We start from the raw sequence: 21560 nt of genomic DNA on the forward strand, positions 1-21560 counted from the left end.
TCAAATTCGTTAAAACTGTAACTGCTCTGAAACAGTTGACAGTTATCGACGAACGCATTCCGGAATAACACTTGGGAAGCTACAGTTTCCAAAACTGTTTTCACAGCCATGATTCCGTTCAGCAACACCTCAGAACACAATTTCCGGCTTCAGCGCTACAGGGCATCCTTTTAACAAAAATGCTATACCCGATGTCGCTTTTTCTCCAAATGATATCGCAGAGGAACAGCAACCTCCACCAACACCTCCAAACACATGACCAGCCTCCATCTCTCCTTCAACACCACCGAGTGCCTACTCCATCCACGAGCTTCTGCCTACAGCTAAAATAATTAGGAGCAAATCTCATCCCAGGGGGAATTCTCTTACTGCCAGAGGAGTATTGGTAACACTAGAACTATTCGCAAGAGCTGGCTCTTTAACTTCTTCCGGCACGAAGAAACAAGCATCGTCTGGAAAGACAAAGAATGGAAATATGCTCCGTAGAAACTTTGGAGGATATTACTACGATCTCAGGGGTCTTAAAATGTGGATTCAATGTATTGAATGCAAGATTATGGTTTCACGACTTATGTGATTCTGACAGCATTGTTAAATATGGCTTCTGAACATTTTGTGACGCTGGTTGTGCATTGTTGTCTGCCTCCGACGAGTAGTGCTCCATATGACTGCAGCTGCTATGTTAAGATGTTCGTAATCATCACAAGAGTTAACGGTTAACATGTACGATGACTATGAGTTTTGAGTACCAGCAAAGCACGTAGCACATTGCCAAGAACATTATTTAGTTGTGTTCAAAATGTATTTCATTACGATTCCAACACCTTTCCGTTGTTGTAAAGCAAGTGGCGTTATTTGCCGACACGTCTGGTAATAACGCCATCTCATACTCACTCCGATTGTCAGTGCATTGTGGTCGACATTGTATGTGTAGTATCTTTTTTTTCTCATTTCATTATAGCGGAGGGTTCACTCCATCTTCCATGTAATGTGCACAGTTCTAGATGTAAGAGCATTTGAACACTAGAACAATATGTTGAATTGGTGGCGTTATTTGCCGAAGTAACCCTACATATATGTCTCATTATGTTTTTCTGTTGGCGCTAAATTGCCTTTATCCTCATTGGTTCCCTCCAACCAATGAGAGAGAAGAAAAGGGCGTGGCCTTTCACTTTCTCGTGTATATAAGATCTGCTGTCACCTGACTTTTCTCAGTGTTTCTGTCTGATGAAAAGGACGTTAGGTCCTTGAAACTGCAACACATTGTAAGTATAGTTTTTAATATATTTCATTCTGCTCTGGTCAGAATTGTGTTTTATTTGTTACTCTTCAAAAGTGTTGTTTTAAAATAGTATTTCAGGGCTGTCAAGCGTAGCGGAATACCTTTAAACGTAGGGACTTTTGATTGCCCTGGCGACAAATTGGCGACGGACGAAATATATGGAAAATGTAGCTACTTTTGACAATATATCTTAAAACTTCGAATTTTCCGCCATAGCTTGAAAGAAGTTAAGAAATTAGGTTATTTCAAAACATTTATATTAGGTTAGAAAACATGTGACAAAATTTAATCAATTTGGGCTTTATGCAGAGTTGTTCTGACGCTTGATTAGTGCCATACTAAAGAGATCGACTAACATATTTCCTGCGATAATCAGGCTTTTAGTATGACCCTAATCACACATCATAACGACTCTGCATAAGGCCAAATCTATCTTCTGCATTTAATGCTGGTCCAGCCTTTATGTGAGTATTGTTTTGGGGAAAGAGGGTTCACTTGTTGTAAGGTATAAGTACTATTGAGACGAAAGTATAGAATTTTTTATGAAGTTAAATAGTATTTTATAGTAGCTTCTTGGGGAGAGAAATTAAAAACAAAGTAGCATTAAACGAAAAAACTTCTTTTTTGAAAATAATTGTAATGAACATTTTATAAATTTTATATTTGATAAATGTATCGACATTATTTGCACGCTAATCTTTGTTTAATTTATGTCAAGTGACATTATTGTATTCTTACATTATAATTTAGAAGTTATTGTACGCAATAAGAATAAAACATATGTGTCCCTTTTCTTTCATTTCTTCTATTTTTAGAAGAAAAAGATGTTTACAATTGAAACTGATGTTACATAATGTTAATATGTTAGTATAAAATGAAATGAAATCTTTGAGTTTTACGTCCCTCGATTATGCCAGTTAGGCTAAAGGAGACGGTGATTATTAGAAATGAGTGAAATGGTGGAATGAAGAACGTGGAAGAAAACGGGAGAGCCCCAGAATACCCACAATTACGGTGTTTGTCCACCACAAGGTCCATACGGCACGAGCTGAGATCGAACCAGGGACCGAGCTGAACGATCCACCACTGAGCTACCGCGTCCCCTTAATATGTTAATAAACAAAGTTATAATAAAAGAACGATAAGTATTGACCATGACTTTTACTTTAATAATATTAACTGAAATAAGACTGAAGTTCTTTTTTTAATTCATGAAATTTAATGAAGTACTAAATCAGGGCTTTCCGTTTAGAATTTAGTCCTATTATTAATTTGTGATATATTTTCCACTTTTGTTAACAGCGTTCTTTTTTTTTTTTTTATCATTTATGTTTAATTTTATATTCAGTGAAAAATAGCAGAATTTCAGTAAGGGTAGCGGAACGTGGCGGAATTTTGGCGGCCCAGTAGTGACTTCTCGACTTAGGGACCTGGCAACACTGGAGTAATTATTTTGTAATTTTTAAAGATGTGATTGCATGTTTGATTGCAAGTATAAAATTGCTTCTATGAACGTTCTTGTAAGCTATTTCATCAACACATGCACCATAAAATGAAATGGAAGTATCAAGCATAGTTGCAAGTTCGTATTAAATTTGTAGCCATAATGACTGGTGAAGCATCGGTTAAGTTGGAATTTTTGTACAAAGAAGAAATTGATTATGGTTTTCCTCAGGAAGATCCACTCGAAGGGAAAGGATGGACATACGAAATGATAACTGACAGCAAAGAATTAATATTATCTTCAACCGAAGGAGAGCAAACAACTGAGAAAGATGTAGCTATGTATTCTTCGGATGTCAAATTAAACATTGGTATGATGAAATCTGAATTTGCAGTAAAAGATCCTGCCTTTGAAAATAATATAGAAACACCAAGAAAAGTAGAGGTTGAAGAGACTTGCGCTTCTTACTGTGATGACTACAAGCAATTAACTACAAGTAGTTCAAATTCAGGTGGGACAGAAAGGTAATGTTAAATTCTATATATACAATAACTGGTTGAGATTGATAATGCAGTTACATGGGTACGGAATTTTATAGTTGTAAGGAATACTTTTCGAGAAATAGTTACGGGAGGTAGGCCTACGTCTAACATAAATTAATAATCAACAGTTTGGAAGTGGCGCGGCACACATAGACTAGCTGTACCCAGAAACACAATTGAGTGCACCCATCTTAATGAAGGAATCATTACCTAAAAATGAATACACGTTTCAAACCAATTCTTGTAGTTATTTTTGATATGGGTACTTTGCGATAGTGTTCCATATATAGAGGCTTGTTTAAGAAAAAACCTCCGTGGCTGAATGGGATCAGAAAATTTCCGAAATACTACCGTTATTTTTTTATACCGGACCAAACGTATAGATGTTTGTAACTTTATCCCCAAGTTGTCTCGAGTACGCCACTTATCCGAAGGTCTTCCAAAGTCATTAATAAAACATAAGTCTAACTAAAAAAAGGTGGATATTTATTGAAAAACCTATACATAATTTCATTGCATATATTACTTCATTTGCTGAAAGTCGGCTGTTTTTATTTTCAAAATCATTTTTGGGGGACGGAGTTGCACTCATCCATATAGTTTCACATCAGCACTTTAGTGTACGTATACAATTAGAATTATTATGTAAAAGACACGAATCAAATTGTGCTGGCTTGCCACTAGAAAGAAGTATGGCTATGTAATACAGGGCAGGACCGCAGCATATTGGCCGGAGAAGGAGCGAAGTGTTGCGTAGGGAACAGGCGCGTTACAAAAGATCAATATACATGTAAACAAGCATAGGACGAAACACACTATATGGCATAAATTGTATTATTTTTCATGCTGATTGTGTATTTGTACGTTAGTAAAGATGTTATATGAAACATTCCAATATGTTGCCATTGCTTACATATTTGTGTTCCAATATAATACATTACTAACGTAAATTTTGCAATTATCTTGATCCCTTAAGTCTCGGATATTTCTCTAGTACCGCGACAATTACATTTATACTTCATTTCATTTACAATGGTTAATAGCTTCTTTCTGTGTGAATCCGCGTATAACAGGTTCGATCATGATTAATTTATTTTTATGAAGGTAGGTATCTTAGAAGTAAGAACACAAGATATTTACGATATCTATGTACTAGTCTATTATAATATTTGGCAAATTTTTACTTTGACTCCAACTGTGACTTCTGTTAAGAATTATACTATAAGTACAAGGGCCACAATGTTACTATACGATGTTAAGAATTATACTATAAGTACAAGGGCCACAATGTTACTATACGAAGTTAAAAATTATACTATAAATACGAGGGCCACAATGTTACTAAACCTATAAGAACCGAAGTCACAGTTGGAGTCAAAGTAAAGACTTGCCAAATATTTTTTCGTATTGGGTCAAGATTTTACTTTGGCTCGGGCAATGACTTCAATCGGTTCTTATGGGTTCAGTCACTTCCTGGAACTGTTTCTGCCTCCGTCAGTTCTTGGAACTCTTTGTGCCTTTGGAGCTTTCACGTGGTATATACTTTTCACACGCAAATTCACTAGCCATTTGGGTACATTGGTACCTCGCGTTTGCAGAATTAACGTCTTAGTTTTACTTTCACAACACTTTCTCTAATTATTTAATTAATTAATTACATTAATGAATTTCATACAGTCCACGTTTCTATGAATTCATTACACAAAGTCACGCATATATATATATATATATACGAAATACGATTTGCTTATCTTCCCTACACGTTACATATATTAATACTTAGAAGTAAAATAAGACATTGTTTATACACGGAGCAAATTCAAATAAGTCTAACATTTCTCTTGTTACATTTGTGGTAGATATGAGGGTAAATATATATTGGAGGGCTCGACGTTTTTACGTATGAGTACACTTGAATACCTACAAGCTTTTATTTTAGATATATATTTACTATTCTTACAATTCACTTAACTCTATGGCCTATGGAACCCGGAGGTTCAGTGCCGCGTTCACAAAAGCTCTCCACTGACTTCTATCCTTAGCTAATTGGATCCAGTTTCTACTTTGTATTCCTATCTCTGCGAGATCCATCTTAATATTATCCTCCCATCTGCGCCTAGGTCTTCCTAATGGTCGTTTTCCTATGGGTCTACCAGTCAAGACTTTGAAAGCGTTTCTACTTTCTTCCATTCTAGCTACATGACCTGCCCACCTAAGCCTCCTAGACTTGACGACCCTAACAATGTTGGGTAAACCGTATAAACTATGTAGTTCCTCGTTATGAAGCTTCCGCCATTCCCCATTCTCGTTCCTCTTGGGTCCGAATATTCTTCTCAGGATCCTGTTCTCAAATACTTTCAGTCTATGTTCTTCCCTCAGAGTAAGCGACCATGTTTCGCAACCATACAGAACAACAGGCATGATTATCGTTTTATATATTTTAAGCTTCAAATTCCTCGACAGAATTCGCGACGACAAGAGATTTTGAACCGAATAGTAACACGAATTCCCTGCTTTTAGTCGACATTTAATTTCTTCGTGAATATGATTTTCGTCTGTTAATATTGATCCTAAATATTTGAAAGTATCCACTTTATCAAAAGCATTATTTAATATTTTAACGCATCCACAATTTGCCGTATTACGGTCCCGACGCACTTCCATGTATTTAGTTTTCTCTGCATTTACTTGTAAACCCATGTCCCTGCAAGCGTTTAATAATATCTCTGCATTTATTTCTACTGTTCTCCTATCATCCCCTATTAAATTTACATCATCAGCATATGCCATAACCTGGTGAATGCCGTTCAACTCTAGGCCCTGGTTGCTATCTTTGATTTTCCTTATAGCGTATTCCAGCACAAAGTTAAATAATAATGGCGACAACGCATCTCCTTGTTTCAGGCCATTTTCGACGTGGAAGCTCGTGGACAAAAATTTTCCTACCCGGACTTTACTTTGGGATTCACTTAAACATATCTTAATTAATCTAATTAGCTTTCTCGGTATTCCAAGCTCTGTAAGAACGTTGTATAATGTTTGTCTCCTAACCGAGTCGTAAGCCTTTCTAAAATCAATAAATAGTTGATGTACCGGGGTATTGTATTCCCACTTCTTTTCGAGTATTTGGCGAATGGTAAATATTTGGTCGATAGTTGATCGATTTCGTCTAAATCCGCACTGATAATCTCCAATAATTTCATCTGCGTATGGGGTCAATCTTGCTAACAGAATATTTGAAAGGATTTTATAGGATGTTGACAGAAGAGAAATGCCTCGATAATTATTACAGTCAGTTTTGTCGCCTTTCTTGTGAATTGGAACAATGATTGATTCTTTCCACTCTTGTGGCAATTCTTCCTTGTTCCAGATAAGGAGAAGAGTTTGTGTATCTTGTTCCACAATTTTTCGCCTCCAGCTAAAATTAACTCAGCCGGAATTTCATCTACACCCGGAGATTTGTGTTTCTTTAATTTCTTTATAGCGGCTTCCACTTCTATTCGATTGGGTTCTGGAATATACGGTTCTGCGGTGTGTATCTCCTTTTCTCCACGCACATTAGTTTTTGGCTGCGTGTTCAGCAAATCGTCAAAGAAATCTTTCCATCTATTTATGAGGCTATCCGTATCAGTGAGAACTGTTCCGTCAGATTTCTTTAATATATCAGCACGAGGTTGATAGCCTTTCTTAAATTCGCTGATCCCCTTATACATGTCCCGAATATTTTTATTTTTACTATTATCTTCAAGTTCCTTAATTTTAGCTTTCAAAAAATCCCGTTTCTTTGTTCTAAAAGTTTTGGAAGTTTCCCGCCTGATATCTGCGAAATTTTGTGTAGTTGTCTTACAATTCACTTACTCTTATTATATGTACCTGTATTTATTAGTATTTTTATAAACTATATAACCAGCACTTTTTAGGAAATTGAAAAACTTATAATAGCAAAAAAAGTTTTTCAAATTCGATACTAGTCATGAATTTTGCTGAGCATAAACTAACAGTCTTTTTTCAGGTCTTTGAAAAGATGCTTACAACCCATGGTACTTTGGAGAACACTTCTGGTGTAATCTCTCTTGACACAGAAAACACATTTTTCTTATAAGATTTGCACACTACTCATCGTTCTTGTAATGCATCTACAATGTAATGCGTGTCAGAGTTTCGAGCTTCGATAGGGATATACGATCTTGGACCTGGCCTAATTGATGTCATGTTTCCAATGCGAAGAAGACACATGGTAACTTCCCTCAAAAACTAGATGTGTGAGTTCATTGTTCGTGTTAAATTCGCAATGCAATTTCCAAGAAGAATAAACTGCTAAATCGAGCGCATTATTGAAAAGATTCCACCACCGTTTCTTGGATCTGAGTTTGGGTCTGTATGATGCAAGAAGACGATCCATTACGTCAACTCCTCCCATTCCTTCATTGTACTTTTGAATAACGAATAGTCGACTAATTGGAACCTTTATTTTATGTACACGAGAATATCTCCTCACTTATTCTACTGGCAAGTTTGTAAAACAGTTTGAACCAACAGTTACAACCGCACTCTAATTCCACCTTACAAAGCACACATTACCATCACTTTTGACGTCAAACTTTCCTTTTTCGTCCTTAGCAAGTTTTTCTGTGGAGTCAGAGGACACTGTTGAACACGATTATCTCTTACTGTTTTGTTGCTCGATTGCCTTTTCCATTAATTCTAAAAGAACCTCATAAGATGTGAAGAAATTATAGAAAAAGACTTCGTGCTGGGCATTATTTTCTATGATTGATGTGAGACTACGAATAACTCGTTCTAATGGGATATCCTCAGTAACGTTATCAGCACTATTGTCGTTTACACCATAGAGGTCCATTGCATATGGATAACCGTCAGAAGAACATAAAAAACATATTTTGTAACCAAAATGGAGTGGTTTTCTACTAATAAACAGTTGCAGATGTGATGTCCATAGTACGAAACCATGCTTCCATCAATGCTCAGAGATTGGTGAAAGATATCAAACTACTGCAAGTTCTTCTGTAGTTCATCGTATATAGGTCTTATTTTCCCAAATTTGTCACCTCTTGGTAAGTTAGAATTGTCAACAATATGGTAATATTTTTTGTTCGAAACGGGCTCTTGGCTTTACGGATGACACATTCGGTATACACAGGTCGTCAGCTGTACTCCAATAGAACTTCTCAGAAGAAGAATATGATACCCACTGAGAAGTAATAAACCAAAAAATTGTAGTAACTGTTCATATGATACTTTTATGTGTGGAGCTCACTTCTGCTGTGCGTACAAATTACACATTTGAACAAGGTGTTCAGTGTATGATGGAGGCAAGATCTTGAAGAAAATATCTATCGGAGAACTACCGTCAAGTTGAGGATGAGAAACCACAAGTTTTTGTGGTGAACAAGAAATGGGATTGAGGCTAATTTTCGCAACATTTTTGCATTTAGGCATACACTGTTTCCCTTCCATTTTTAGATGATCAAGTTTGTGGTATATTTTCGGGTTCATTTGCGTCATAGATGTCATTATTCACTGCCTCTATCAACTCACCCCATACGTCCTTACGCATAACAGGAACTAATTCGTCTTCATTTATGTGCTCCTCGTTTGAAATGTCATCTGTTCAATCTGGAGGGAGAATGTAAACACCCGTTTCCTCATTATCAGAAACACACAAAGTGTCGAACGTGCCTACTATTTCATCCAGCGTAAAAATTTACCTTGCCATTTCGCGATTTTAGACAACAAATATTCAAACTAATTCGCTACGTACCAATGTTCCCAAATGAGAACATTAAAATATTGCATTTGCGCAATAAGAAACGATGGCCTCAGACGCACATTCTCACCCTAATAAAAAGCACAAACATTAAACTCTCAACTGTCCACACAAAGTCTTGCCAACTTTTTATTACGTCGTAAGCACGCAGTAATACAACCTCTTGTAAAAAGCACGAAAACATCAATTGTAAAAAGATCGATTGAAATTATTTAATATACATTTTTGTGAAATTAAGGCAAATAAAACAATTAACAATTCTTTCATTTATAATACCACTCAATGTTGGGCCAGAAATATAGAAAATATACAACGCTAGAACACAGAAAATTTCCTGCTTCCAAAAGGGAACAATGGTACCTAAACGGTTAACGAAAAAGTAACCTACCTACGTACGAATCAGCTGAGCGTTCGAAGGGAGTTAGAAGCCGCGCAGGTGTAATTTCATTGCACTTTTGCCACCATGATAATACCACACAGCGTTACGTCATGATCGGTTGGAGCGACTGGAATGCAATTCCTAAAATGCTCCGGGAACCGGGTAAGAGAAATCGTTTGCACTGTCCGGGTCAAAGTAAAAGCTTGCCCGAATTTTTTGTATATTGTCTATAATTCTGTGAATTTTACAGTGAATCTGTAAAAAATGAGTGCTTGCGTGTTGATTCCTCTGGTGTAGAAATTTACAGAGTAGAGTTCGATACTTGAAAGTAGTTGTATCAAAAACATCATAGTTTTTAAGAAATCGTAGCTTTTATATAAATATTTGGTTGTAAACTTTAACTGGAGAGAAGGAAACATCAACGAAGTAAGGTTTGTTCAAAATTTACACACACTCCCACTTATGTATATATATATATATATATATATATATATATATATATATATATATATATATATATATATATATAACAAATCAATCACGTTTCAAACATGGAACTCGGTTCGTAGTCTGATTTCAATCAATGAGTTGAAATATACATGTAACTTACAAACCAAGAGAAAAGTACTATATAGGTGAGAGAACCCCTAGGGTTTGGAATGGGGGAAAATATGAGAACAATCGAAAAGGGCTGCTGTCAGTATCTAATCCATTGTCTTGGCGGTCACTAAACTAATCGGTGATAGATTCAGTAACTAAACCGGAAGTAAGTCAAGAACAATCTCAATTTGCACATTGATATTTATTTTGCTCATTCATAATAATAATAAATATAATAATATTTATTATTGTTATTATTAATAGTAAATTGTAATTTTAGCGAATGAGGCACGGATAACGCAAAAATATTACTCTTCTGTATTTATTTTCTGTCAGTATCTTTAAAATTATTTTCATGCAACTGCTGGTCTTTCAGCTGGAAATGATGAAATAGAAGTTAATGCCGTTCACAATAATTATTTTTAGCTAACCAAGTGCAATAAGAATTCTTTATTTTAAATTAGTTTTTGAACAAAGCACACAAGAAATATAATTCAAAATGTATATTGATAATCATACTCGTTGAGTATTTGAGGAAATCACAGCATGCAGTTTTTTTTACTGATATGAAGAACAAACCTAAGAAATGCTCTTCTTCTTTATTATTGAGAATGACGCCATTGATCCGTAATGTTTCGAAACCCGTCTCAAGGAGGAAAAGCTATGAAATAGTTCGTAACATATCTAGGTCAATATTTACACTCCTATAGATTCTAGAAAAGATTTTAGCCCATTACATTGGTCTAACAAAATTGACGTGATTTCAAATTGTATCCTATATTAAAAGAGAATATCCGCCATGAATCGTTCAAAATTCAAGGCGTGTATCTAATAGAACTATTGGTAATTTTTTCATGCCTCATACCTATGTATTCTTACACTTTTCCAAATTCTAAAAAGAAAAACAACTCAATTTTTCTCATTGTTGAAATTTCAATATGATTATTTAAAATGAAACACTTCCATGGTAGTTTTTTCATATTAGCGTAAATAACAGGTCAAAATTTAGAATAAATGGAAAATAGAAGAAGAAAAGATTTTCGTTGCTGGTATCTGATAACATTTTTACATTAGATTGCATAAAATTATAAAAAATATTTTTTTCTTTCTTTTTTTTTTTTACTCAGGCAGTAGATACAAGAAAATTTCAAATTATATCATTTGCATTGAGAAACAGAAAATCTACCATTACAAATTCGAAGTTCGATAACATTTGAAATAGAATGATTGGTAACGTTTTCTGGACTTGTAGTTTTTAAACGGAACGATTCAACTTCAAAGTGCGAAATGTATGATTTTTTATCTTGTAATTTTTATGAGATATGTGTAATAAATTTCGAGCTTTATCTTTCCGGATGTGAGAAAAATGTTAGAATGTACCTAGCTACAAGTTACAAAGAGAGTTTAGTTCGTTCTATTTCAAACACATTCGGGCTTAGAAAATCTTGTTTGCACCTTTTGGAAACTATCGTCAAAGTATATATTTGGCATGACGCTAACTCTACTGGCAAGCTTTAAAAACATTTTGGATCGTTGTATATAATCTTGTTGCAAGGTTGGGCATCTAAAGTGCTGCTTTTCGGCTTGTAACTGCGAATGGGTAAAATAGAGATCCTGTCATTTTTTCGATGAGTGACATAAATTGATATCATTTTTGGGAATTTAGGAAACATAAAAGATCTCTATTACAAGCCACGAAAAATTTCCCAACCGCTCTATTTCAAGTATATTTTGAGATTCAACCATCTTCTGTATTGCATTTTTTTCTTCTAACTTCAGAAAATGGAACCTAAGGTCAGTCTTTCTTACTAGATGAATAAAATAAATTATGTATTGTTGTTTTTTTAGATTTTGGACGTGAGAATGACCCTAGATACAAAACAACCATTCTTTTTATCTTTTTCGTTTAAAAAGTCTTTTGACATTATGCAGATTATTCTCGCCACTGTAGCTTGAAACTAAATGTACTTTCGGCCTTATTTTACTTTTATTATAAGAGTGAAATAAATATTTTTGTAATTTCTTAGCAGTGAAAGAATCACTCTGCATTTTGTAGAAATGTTTCTTGTATGCTTTAGTAGAAAATATATTGTAAAATCAAGGATTTTTTTTTCATTTCTTAATATGGTTTCGAATCTGAAATTCGAAAATTGTTCCTTCTGGTTTCGAATCTGACATAATACCACCTCTAATTTTTTGAACTGTATATAAAAGTCTTTTTGGTAAGTAATATTACATAATGTCCATAAAACCAAAGCAGCTTTTGAGACTTTTAAGGTGTTACATGCATAAGATTAATATATTTAAGTTTAATAGAAAATTTTAATATATCGAGAAGCGAATGTTTGTGCATGATTCATCGTCTTAGCACAACATTCAATTCTATTCAAATTATTTATTTATTTATTTAACAATCACCAAATACAGCTCAGAGGCCATTTTATAGTGGATACCTAACAACAACAATAAAAATCAAAAGGAATAGGGCAGATGTGGGCCAGGGCCTATTTAGTTGGTACTATCCTGGTATTTGCCTAGTAGGACAGAGGGAGACTGGAAAACCCCAGTCAGGATGGTCGGCAACGGGAATGGAACCCAAGACCTCCCGAATGCGAAGGAAACGCTCTACTACTTGCGCTATTTCGCTCAGTTCTCCCGAAACGGAAAGTAGTTCAAATTTACTATGACGTCCGGTTCATGACTGATTCCCCTAGAAGATAAACGGTCAATGCTTTCAAGATGATTTTATTATAAGTATTTCAGTGTCCTAAGAATAGGTCCCATTTCGTCCGTTAACCCTGTTTTCAAAGCGAACTTTTATCAGTTTAGTCATTTTGATTTTAGCCTTTATTGCCACAGAAGGTAGCTGTAACACACAACGAGAAGCGATTGTTTGTAAACGATTCAGTATCTATATATAACATACGTATCATGACTCTCTATTACTCTGGCAAAACCGGATTTTGTTCAAATTCACTATTACTTCCGCTTCTTACATTTTCTGCTAACTCCTATTCAAACCGGAGCGATTGAAACCGAGTACGATGCGTTGCGGTTTAAATATTTGTCACCATAGAACGGGAATGATAACAGATATTGACAAACTTTTTTTTTTTTTTTACAACAATGGACGGTCTAAAGAGGACACTACACGCGCAACAATCTAGCAAATTCGGAAGTGTTTGAAATTTAATAATATAATTCGTTTCTATACTGACTTCTATCTACAAAAGACGGTAAGGGGTATCTAGATATGCTTTGTTACAATCGGTTCAGTTCCCAAATGTAGGTACCATCTTCTCCGTTAAGCCTTTATTCCGACCGCTAGTTTTTTAAATGACCATTTCCAGTTTCAACATTATAGCTTCTGAACAAAGACAGACAAGCGTGTGTATGTGGATTTTTCTTAGTTCTTTTTTGTTCATTCCAATATTTCATTCCTTTCTCATCATTCCTTTTTCCTTTAGACTAGCCGACATACCCGTGAGACGTGGAACTAAAGAATTCATTTAACCCTGATATTGTTGAAATTAAAGAATATTGTGTTTTTGTTACAATTAAACAAAATAAAAATTCAGCTATGGAAAAAGGACAATTATTGTTTGTTGTAATGTACATAGAAAGAGAGCGTTCCTAAAGACGTTTGCTATATAATAAATGTGGATATTTTTGGTAATGTTAAAAGTACAATAGAAGAATCTAGAGAAGTTTTTACGTCAAATTACACATCCTGGGTTGATTTTAAGAATAAAAGATTGGTTAATGTATCTAATGCTGTCGATAAACAAGATGTTGTAACATTAGAACAGCTTGAATCAGTGAAAGAAGAGTTTAATTTCTTACACAAAAATAAATTGTTGAATTTCCATGTCGATTAGCAGATGATGATCTTGGGAAACCAGCCTTTTTTGTATATAATTTAGCTGCTGCCTACAAATTTCTTTATAGAGGTAGGTTAATGCATATAGAATCAAGTCTTAATAAACATCTTATAGACCTATTTTTAAATGATGCTTTAGTTGAAAGTTTTCCATTACACTTTAATATACATGACCAGTTAACAATTAGACCATCCAAAGATTCTGATTTGAAAGAAGGTAAATTATTATTGATTATTATGTATATAGAAACAGAAGATGAAAACGAATCAAGTGATGATGATGATAATGTTAAAAGTATAGTATTACGTAATGATAATTTTAATTATTTTGTTGATTTTCTATATAATAAACAGGATGTATTGTGTTAAATGTAAGAAATTAACAGATACGAAGAAAGATACCAGTAGAATTGAACAAACAAAGAATGGAAGATATCTAAAGAAAGGTATTTGTTCTGTATGTGGTGTTACTAAATTTCAATTCGTTGAAAAGAAAGATTAACTATATGATGGTAAAGGTGTTAGAGAACACATTATAGAAGAAATTCACAAACCATCTAGAAAAAACTTTGACAGACTAAGTGTGGTTATAAAAGGTATCGATGATCTTTGGCAAGCTGATCTGGTAGAAATGGATAGTGGAGTATTAGAAGGTGTTTCCAAATTAAATAAGGCTATAAGTATCTGTTAACGATTATAGATGTGTTTCCGAAATACGCGTTTGCTGTTCCTGTTAAAGATAAGAGTGGTAAGAATGTTACAGAAGCATTCGAATCCATATTAAGAACGAGAAAACCTAGTAACTTGCAAACTGATCAAGGTAAAGAGTTTTACAATAAAGAGTTTAAGAAGTTAATGGAGGAAAATAAGATTAATCATTACTCAACCTATAGTGGTAAGAAAGCTTCTGTTGTTGAGAGATTTAATAGAACACAAACAAAACATGTGAAAAGGTTCACAACACAAGGAACTTGTAAATGGATAGAGATATTACCAACATTGGTTAGTGAGTATAATAATAGAGTACATAGAACAATTGATTTAAAGCCTATAGAAGTTAATAAGAAGAATGAGCGAACAATATTGGAGAAAGTGTATAAGAAAGAACATAAGCGTGTTAAACCCAAATACAAGTTAGGTGATTATGTTCGTATAAGTAAATCGAAAGGGTAATTTAGGAAAGGATATACACCTAATTGGTCAACAGAAGTATTTGTTATTAGCTAAGTTATTCCATCTAATCCACCTACGTATAGAATTAAAGATTTAGAAGAAGAAGATATGCAAGGTAGATTTTACGAACCAGAACTATTAAAGACGAGTCATAAAGGTAAATACTTGGTGGAAAAGGTGTTGAGAATGAAAGGTGATAAAGTATACGTTAAATGGCTAGGATTTGATGATTCACATCACAGCTGGATAGATAAAAGTAATGTTGTAATGTAAACATAAATGTTTGTCTCTTATGGAATAATAACCATAAAAGGCTAGTTTGAATGAGGTAAGGATAGCGAAACGTTACTCTCATAGCATATATTTCCAGAGATCACATTAACCGATCAAATCTTTCAAAAAATAACAGGTGGTAACGAAATAAAGTTAAAAATCAATATTTTCTATATAATAAATATGAGTCTATGGATAATTCTCTTAGTTTAAATATTTGCTATGAACAGATTAAAGATAACTATTGGTATGGCGTTTTTGGGGATTTCAAATTGATCATAGATAAGAGTACAGGATACTTTAATGCAACAAAACTATGTAATGATGGAGGTAAGAGATTTAAAGATAGGTTGAGAAATAAAGAATCAAAGAAATGAATACAATATTATAATGATAAGATTAATACAATAGAAGGAAGCACTGGGGCAGAAATACGCACCTGCTCTTCTACATATCTAATAACAGGAGGAAATAAAGAAACAACATCAATCATCTCAGGAACATATGTATATAAGAAAATATTTCTCGTTATTGCTTTATGGATATCACAAGACTTCCATGACAAATGCTATGATATTATCGAGGACTATTTCGTTTCTAGTTTTAAACATATTCAAGAAGATCAAGAAGAGTTGCAAAGAAGAGTAGAAGAGATAGAACAAACAATGGAGAGATTGAGAATTCAAAATGAAAAACAAGAACAAGAAATAACTAAATTAAAATCAATAGCTGAACATACAGAAGATCCAGGGAAAGTACACAAACTGGTTATTATTAAAAAGAATCTCTCCCCTATTCAACTACAAAAGATATTAGAAAAGTACGAAACAGACAAAAGGGAACAAGTAAAGAGCTATGAGAGTTACAGGTATTGGGTTGGAAGAATTCAAGAGTGTAACATAAAGATAATATTGCAATGCTTAAAAGAAAAATATCCGGACATGTCTATATTGTCTAAAACGAAAGACCCAAACTCGATTAACCTTCTAAATAAAGTAAAAGTATGATTGTGTTATTTTACATGGTTGCCATGTAGACTTAAAGAATGTGGATGGAGAAGATGACGAGTTTGTTATTGATTTATTTTTAAGTATAAGAGACAATTAACATTAAATTTCGTATTTAGATATTCATTAAGGTAAGGATAATGAGTTTTGAACATCCCTATCAGAAGATTTGGTTATCATCTGATAATTAAGGTAACAACTTTTATGATATAATAGCTATAAAAGGTAATTAGTTAAGCATTAAACAAATCATCTGTTGTAACATCGAATGCTAAATTCAATATACTACCTAAATCAGGATTATTATGGTATTTTCTTATTATAACTCTCCAATCCACGAAATGTCTAAATACATATATAAACTCCACAGAGAGGTCTTGATAAATTGAAAAGTTATCCCAATAAACGCGGTCTTTGAACTCTGCAATAAATTCTTCTGTTAAATTTTGAAATATTGAAATCGTTCTCCAATCTACTTTGTCAGCATAATCTCTTATAAGGTTTTTTGATAATTGTTGAGTCCTACATAAGCACCCCCAAGAAAGTTTATCTGCATGTTTTCGTATAAAGGCTTCAGAGAGTTTGCTTCCATAAGATATAGCATCAAAATCAACTTTGTCTATAAACACATTAATAAATTCTTCAGATAGGTTTTGATTTAAGGATACTTCTTTCCAATCAACTCTATCTGCAAATTCTCTTATAAAGTCTTCTGATAAGTCTTGGCTTTCCGAGATATTCTCCCAATTAACTTTATCAGCTAATTCTCTTATAAACTCTTTTGATAACTTTTTCCATTAACATATTTTATTCATATTAACTTTCTCCTGATATTTGCGTATAAAGTCTTCTGTGATGTGATCATAGTTATATTCCTCCTCATAATCATCATAACCTATAGATAACCATTGTTCATCAGTCAGTGAATCTAACATCTCATCAGACAAGTTCATAACGTTTGCATAGAGAATGTTTTGTATAAGAAATGAGTTCTTTTCTTTAGTGGCTTTCTTGAACAAATGATCTAACATACCTATGGACACGCTAAAATTTATTTTGTCTTCATCATTATAACCACCAATATCTAAATGTTTACATACACAATCAAATATAGGTTTGCAAGATAATATTTCCTTAGCACTAGTCATATTCACGTGTTCGTTTTTATTCTTACATTTTTTAAATTTATCTCATTTTTGTTGGTTTTCTATATAATAAATATGGAGAAAGATTTTGATTTATTACATGATAGACTTAAATTAATTCATCATGATCTTAAACTCTTAGCAGCACTACTAGAGAAGCAAATACTGTTAAAGGAAAAAGAATTATTAATAATACAAAAAAAAACATCTGATTTGAGTAGTGATGATGAATATAAATATGGCAGTGATGATTATGACGATGATGAGTAAGTTTACAAAAATGATTTAATTTTTTATATGTGTATATGTAACTTTGATGGGTTATTCCCATGAAAGTCGTGTTCTAATACAACGCGTAATATGTAGACAATGGCAGGAGTATACAATGTTAAGTGTTGTATTAGGATAAATGGAAGTAAAAATAGTACAAAAATGATTAGAAATAATCTGGTGAAGATAAAAAACGATAGTGATAAAGATTTTCTATCTAGTAAATAAGATGAGTAATTATAGTAAATTTACTGTAATAGAGTTAAGACGACAATGTAAAGAGAAAAGAATCAGAATATATTCCCGATTAAGAAAAGCAGGACTAATAAACCTTCTTAAACAATATGACGATGAACAAAGCAGATGACAGATTAGAAGTATATTCCCATTTAAACAAGAAGTAATTGAAGAACCAAGAATCAAAGTTGAATCAGTACCAATTGATGTAAAGCTCAAAGAAACGACAATGAAATCAAGATTAGAAACATGGAAATTTACAACAGGTTACAAACCACAAGATCCACTTGAACAATATATTACTGGAACATCTAAAGTCATATTAAACAAATTACAAATTAGCCTAAGTAAACATAGTTCGTTGAAAGCTAATCTTTATATAAGTTGTACATATAAGAAAGGTGAAGAAACTCAAAACTTCTATTTTAACACTGAAAACCAAGAAATATATGAATCAAGTAATTTAAAAGAAGAAATTACTAAGATGAAACAAAGATTAAGAACAAGAATGGATGAGTTCCAAGCTAGAGGTTCTGGCTGGGCTCTTATAAACATCAACTTTTTACAACTAGCAATCGTCAAATATACACCATATAGAGGATCAACATACATAGATCTACCTGATAAAATTAAAAATAAACAAGCAGTCATAAATGTAAAGAACGAAGATGAAAAATGTTTCTTATATTCAATTTGTTCTGCACTGTACCCAGTTAATAGAGATCCACAACGACCTTCCAAGTACAAGCAAGTCCCTAAATACTTAGAAGAAAAACTAAAAAATATTCATTTTCCTGTAAAACTAAGCGATATTCCAAAACTGAAAAATTACTTAATATTTCTATAAATGTATATGCATATGATAAAGACTATGCAATCTATATACTACATCACACATAAAACAAGCAAGAAAATCGTATCAATTTATTATATATAAAAGAACAAAATGAAGATCAAGTTAAAACACACTATTGTTGGATTAAGGATTTAAGCAGACTAGTATGTACACAGTTAACTAAAAAGAGAGCTCGAAAATATTTATGTGATAGATGTTTGTTATACTTTTACTCACAAGACGCTTTAAATAAACATGAGCAAGATTCTTCGTTAAATAAGCCAGTAAAAATAATAATGCCTGAAGAAGGTAAATGTGTTGAATTTAAAAACTACCAATACATAATGAAAATGCCATTTGTGATTTATGCTGATTTTGAATGCTTATTACATAAAGTTATGGGTTGTGAAGAATGTTATCCAGATAATGAATCATATACAAAAAATATCAACAACATAAGCCATCTGGATTTTGTTATTATGTAGTAAAGAGCGATGGAAGTAAAACTAATCCTGTTGTCTATAGAGGTAGAGATGCAGGTAAGGAATTTATAAGACTATTTGCAAAAGAAGCCAAACACATATCGAACATATATAAAGAAAATAACGAATTACCATTAACAAAAAGTCAGAGAAAAGAGTTCAATGAATCTGAATGTTGTTATTACTGTAAGCAGCCGTATACTAAAGAAAATCATAAAGTTAAGCATCATGATCATATAACAGGAGAATTTATAGGACCACTATGTAATAACTGCAATTTAAAAGTTAAAGTACCAAAGTTTGTACCAGTGATCATACATAACTTGACAGGATATGACTCACACTTGTTTATAAAAGAACTTGGATGTAATAAAGAAGAAATAGATCTAATACGCAATAACGAAGAAAGATACATATCATTCAGTAAAAAGGTTGGAACTATTAAATTGAAATTTATAGATTCATTTAGATTTATGGCTTCTAGTTTAGACAAATTGTCTTCGAACTTGAAACCTGAACAAATGATACATACCCAGCACTTTTATCCTAACCAAGAACAGTTTCAACTTGTAATAAGAAAGGGTGTTTACCCATATGATTATGTTAACGTTTGGGATAGGTTTAGAGAAAGAAAATTACCGCTAAGGGAAGCATTCTTCAACAAGCTTATGAACACACATATAAGTGATGCGGATTATGAACATGCAAAGAAAGTATGGAAAACATTTGACATTAAGATTCTCGGACAATACCATGATTTATATTTAAGAACAGATGTTTTATTGTTAGCAGATATATTCGCAAACTTTAGGGAAACATGTCTTAAAGCTTATGATCTTGATCCTGCTTGGTATATGACAGCACCAGGTTTGGCTTGGGATGCGATGTTAAAGATGACGAATATAGAATTAGAATTGTTGTGGGATTATGATATGGTATTTTGGTGGAGAAAGGTATAAGAGATGGAATTAGTCAATGCTCAAAAAGATATGTAAAAGCAAACAATAAGTACATAGGTTGGATAAAAAGTACTGGCAACCCTGCCGGCACGCGCCAGTCTAATGACGGAGAACCGCGAGGTGGCAGAGCAGGAGAAGACTATCTCAGTTGAGGAACTTAGGTGAGTGGGAACGCTGTTGAGTCAGTCAGTCAACGAGAGCAGTGGCGTCAAATTGGCATCGCGAGTGGAAGCGCCCTAAACACAATGTTCACTAAACATGAACAGCGTTCGTGGATCAAAATCGAAGTGGCACGTGGTCGTAGTGCACCAGAATGTTTTCAGAGACTGCGGGAAGCCTGTGGTGATGCAGCGTTGCCATACCGCACCGTAGCTCGATGGGTTAAAGTGTTTCGTGAAGGCAGACAGAACGTGGAAGACCGCCAACGTTCTGGACGACCTCCAGTGGACAACATGACAATTCAGATCCTTGCTGGACGTGGATAGACGGTGGACTGTGCGTGAGTTATCGGCAGAGGTTGGGGTGTGCCATAAAACTGTGCTTCACATTTTGAACGACATCCTGGGTTTTCGCAAAATTGCAGCACGTTGGGTTCCACATATCATTACCGAGGGGCCGAAATGGTACCGATATGCACTGGCACAAGAATTGTTGGACCGCCACCAGAGGGAGGGTGACAATTTCTTGGGCAGGATCGTTACCATTGATAAAACTTGGGTTCGATCCTACGAACTATGTTTGAAGTGCCAATCCAACGAATGGGAGCATTCCGGTTCCCCTAGGCCAAAGACTGTGCGCCCTAGTCAGGGAGGAGTGAAGCTGATGTTGATAGTGGCGTATGATGTCCAAGGGGTTATCCTGCACCATGCTGTACCAGCAGGGCAGACTGTGAATGCGCCGTATTACTGCATGCTCTTGCAACACCATCTGCGTCCCGCACTTCGGAGAAAGCGACCTGATCTTTTGGCACGGACCCCAGTCATTTTGCACGACAATGCACGCTGTCACCCAGCTACCGCCGTGACGAACCTTTCACGTGCCTGGAACTGGGAGATTCTGGAACATCCACCATATTCGCCGGATATGAGTCCGTGCGATTATGACCTGTTTTCCAAGATGAAGCAACCACTTCGCGGACGATACAACACCCGACAGGCCATCGTCAATGCCGTAGGGCAGTCGCTGCGAGACATAGCCAGAGAACAACGTGCTGACGGGGTACGGCGCCTTCCATACGTGTGGCAGAAGGTTCTGGACATGGGGA

General features: G+C 34.3%; 1 protein-coding gene across 2 annotated transcripts in view; it reads left to right on the forward strand.

The window, feature by feature from the left end:
• The first annotated feature begins 2743 nt into the window (after window positions 1-2743).
• Window positions 2744-21560, forward strand: part of LOC145681261 (uncharacterized) — a 163895-nt gene continuing 145078 nt past the window's right edge. For both annotated transcript variants that reach the window (XM_081752837.1, XM_081752838.1), the window contains exon 1: window positions 2744-3250. In XM_081752837.1, coding sequence (XP_081608963.1) covers window positions 2889-3250 — 362 coding nt within the window. In that variant the 5' untranslated portion in view covers window positions 2744-2888. The remainder of the gene's footprint in view (window positions 3251-21560) is intronic.

Source organism: Thermobia domestica, chromosome 3, assembly GCF_964235325.1.
Source record: "Thermobia domestica chromosome 3, izTheDome1.hap1.1, whole genome shotgun sequence".
Taxonomy (NCBI): Eukaryota; Metazoa; Arthropoda; class Insecta; order Zygentoma; family Lepismatidae; genus Thermobia; species Thermobia domestica.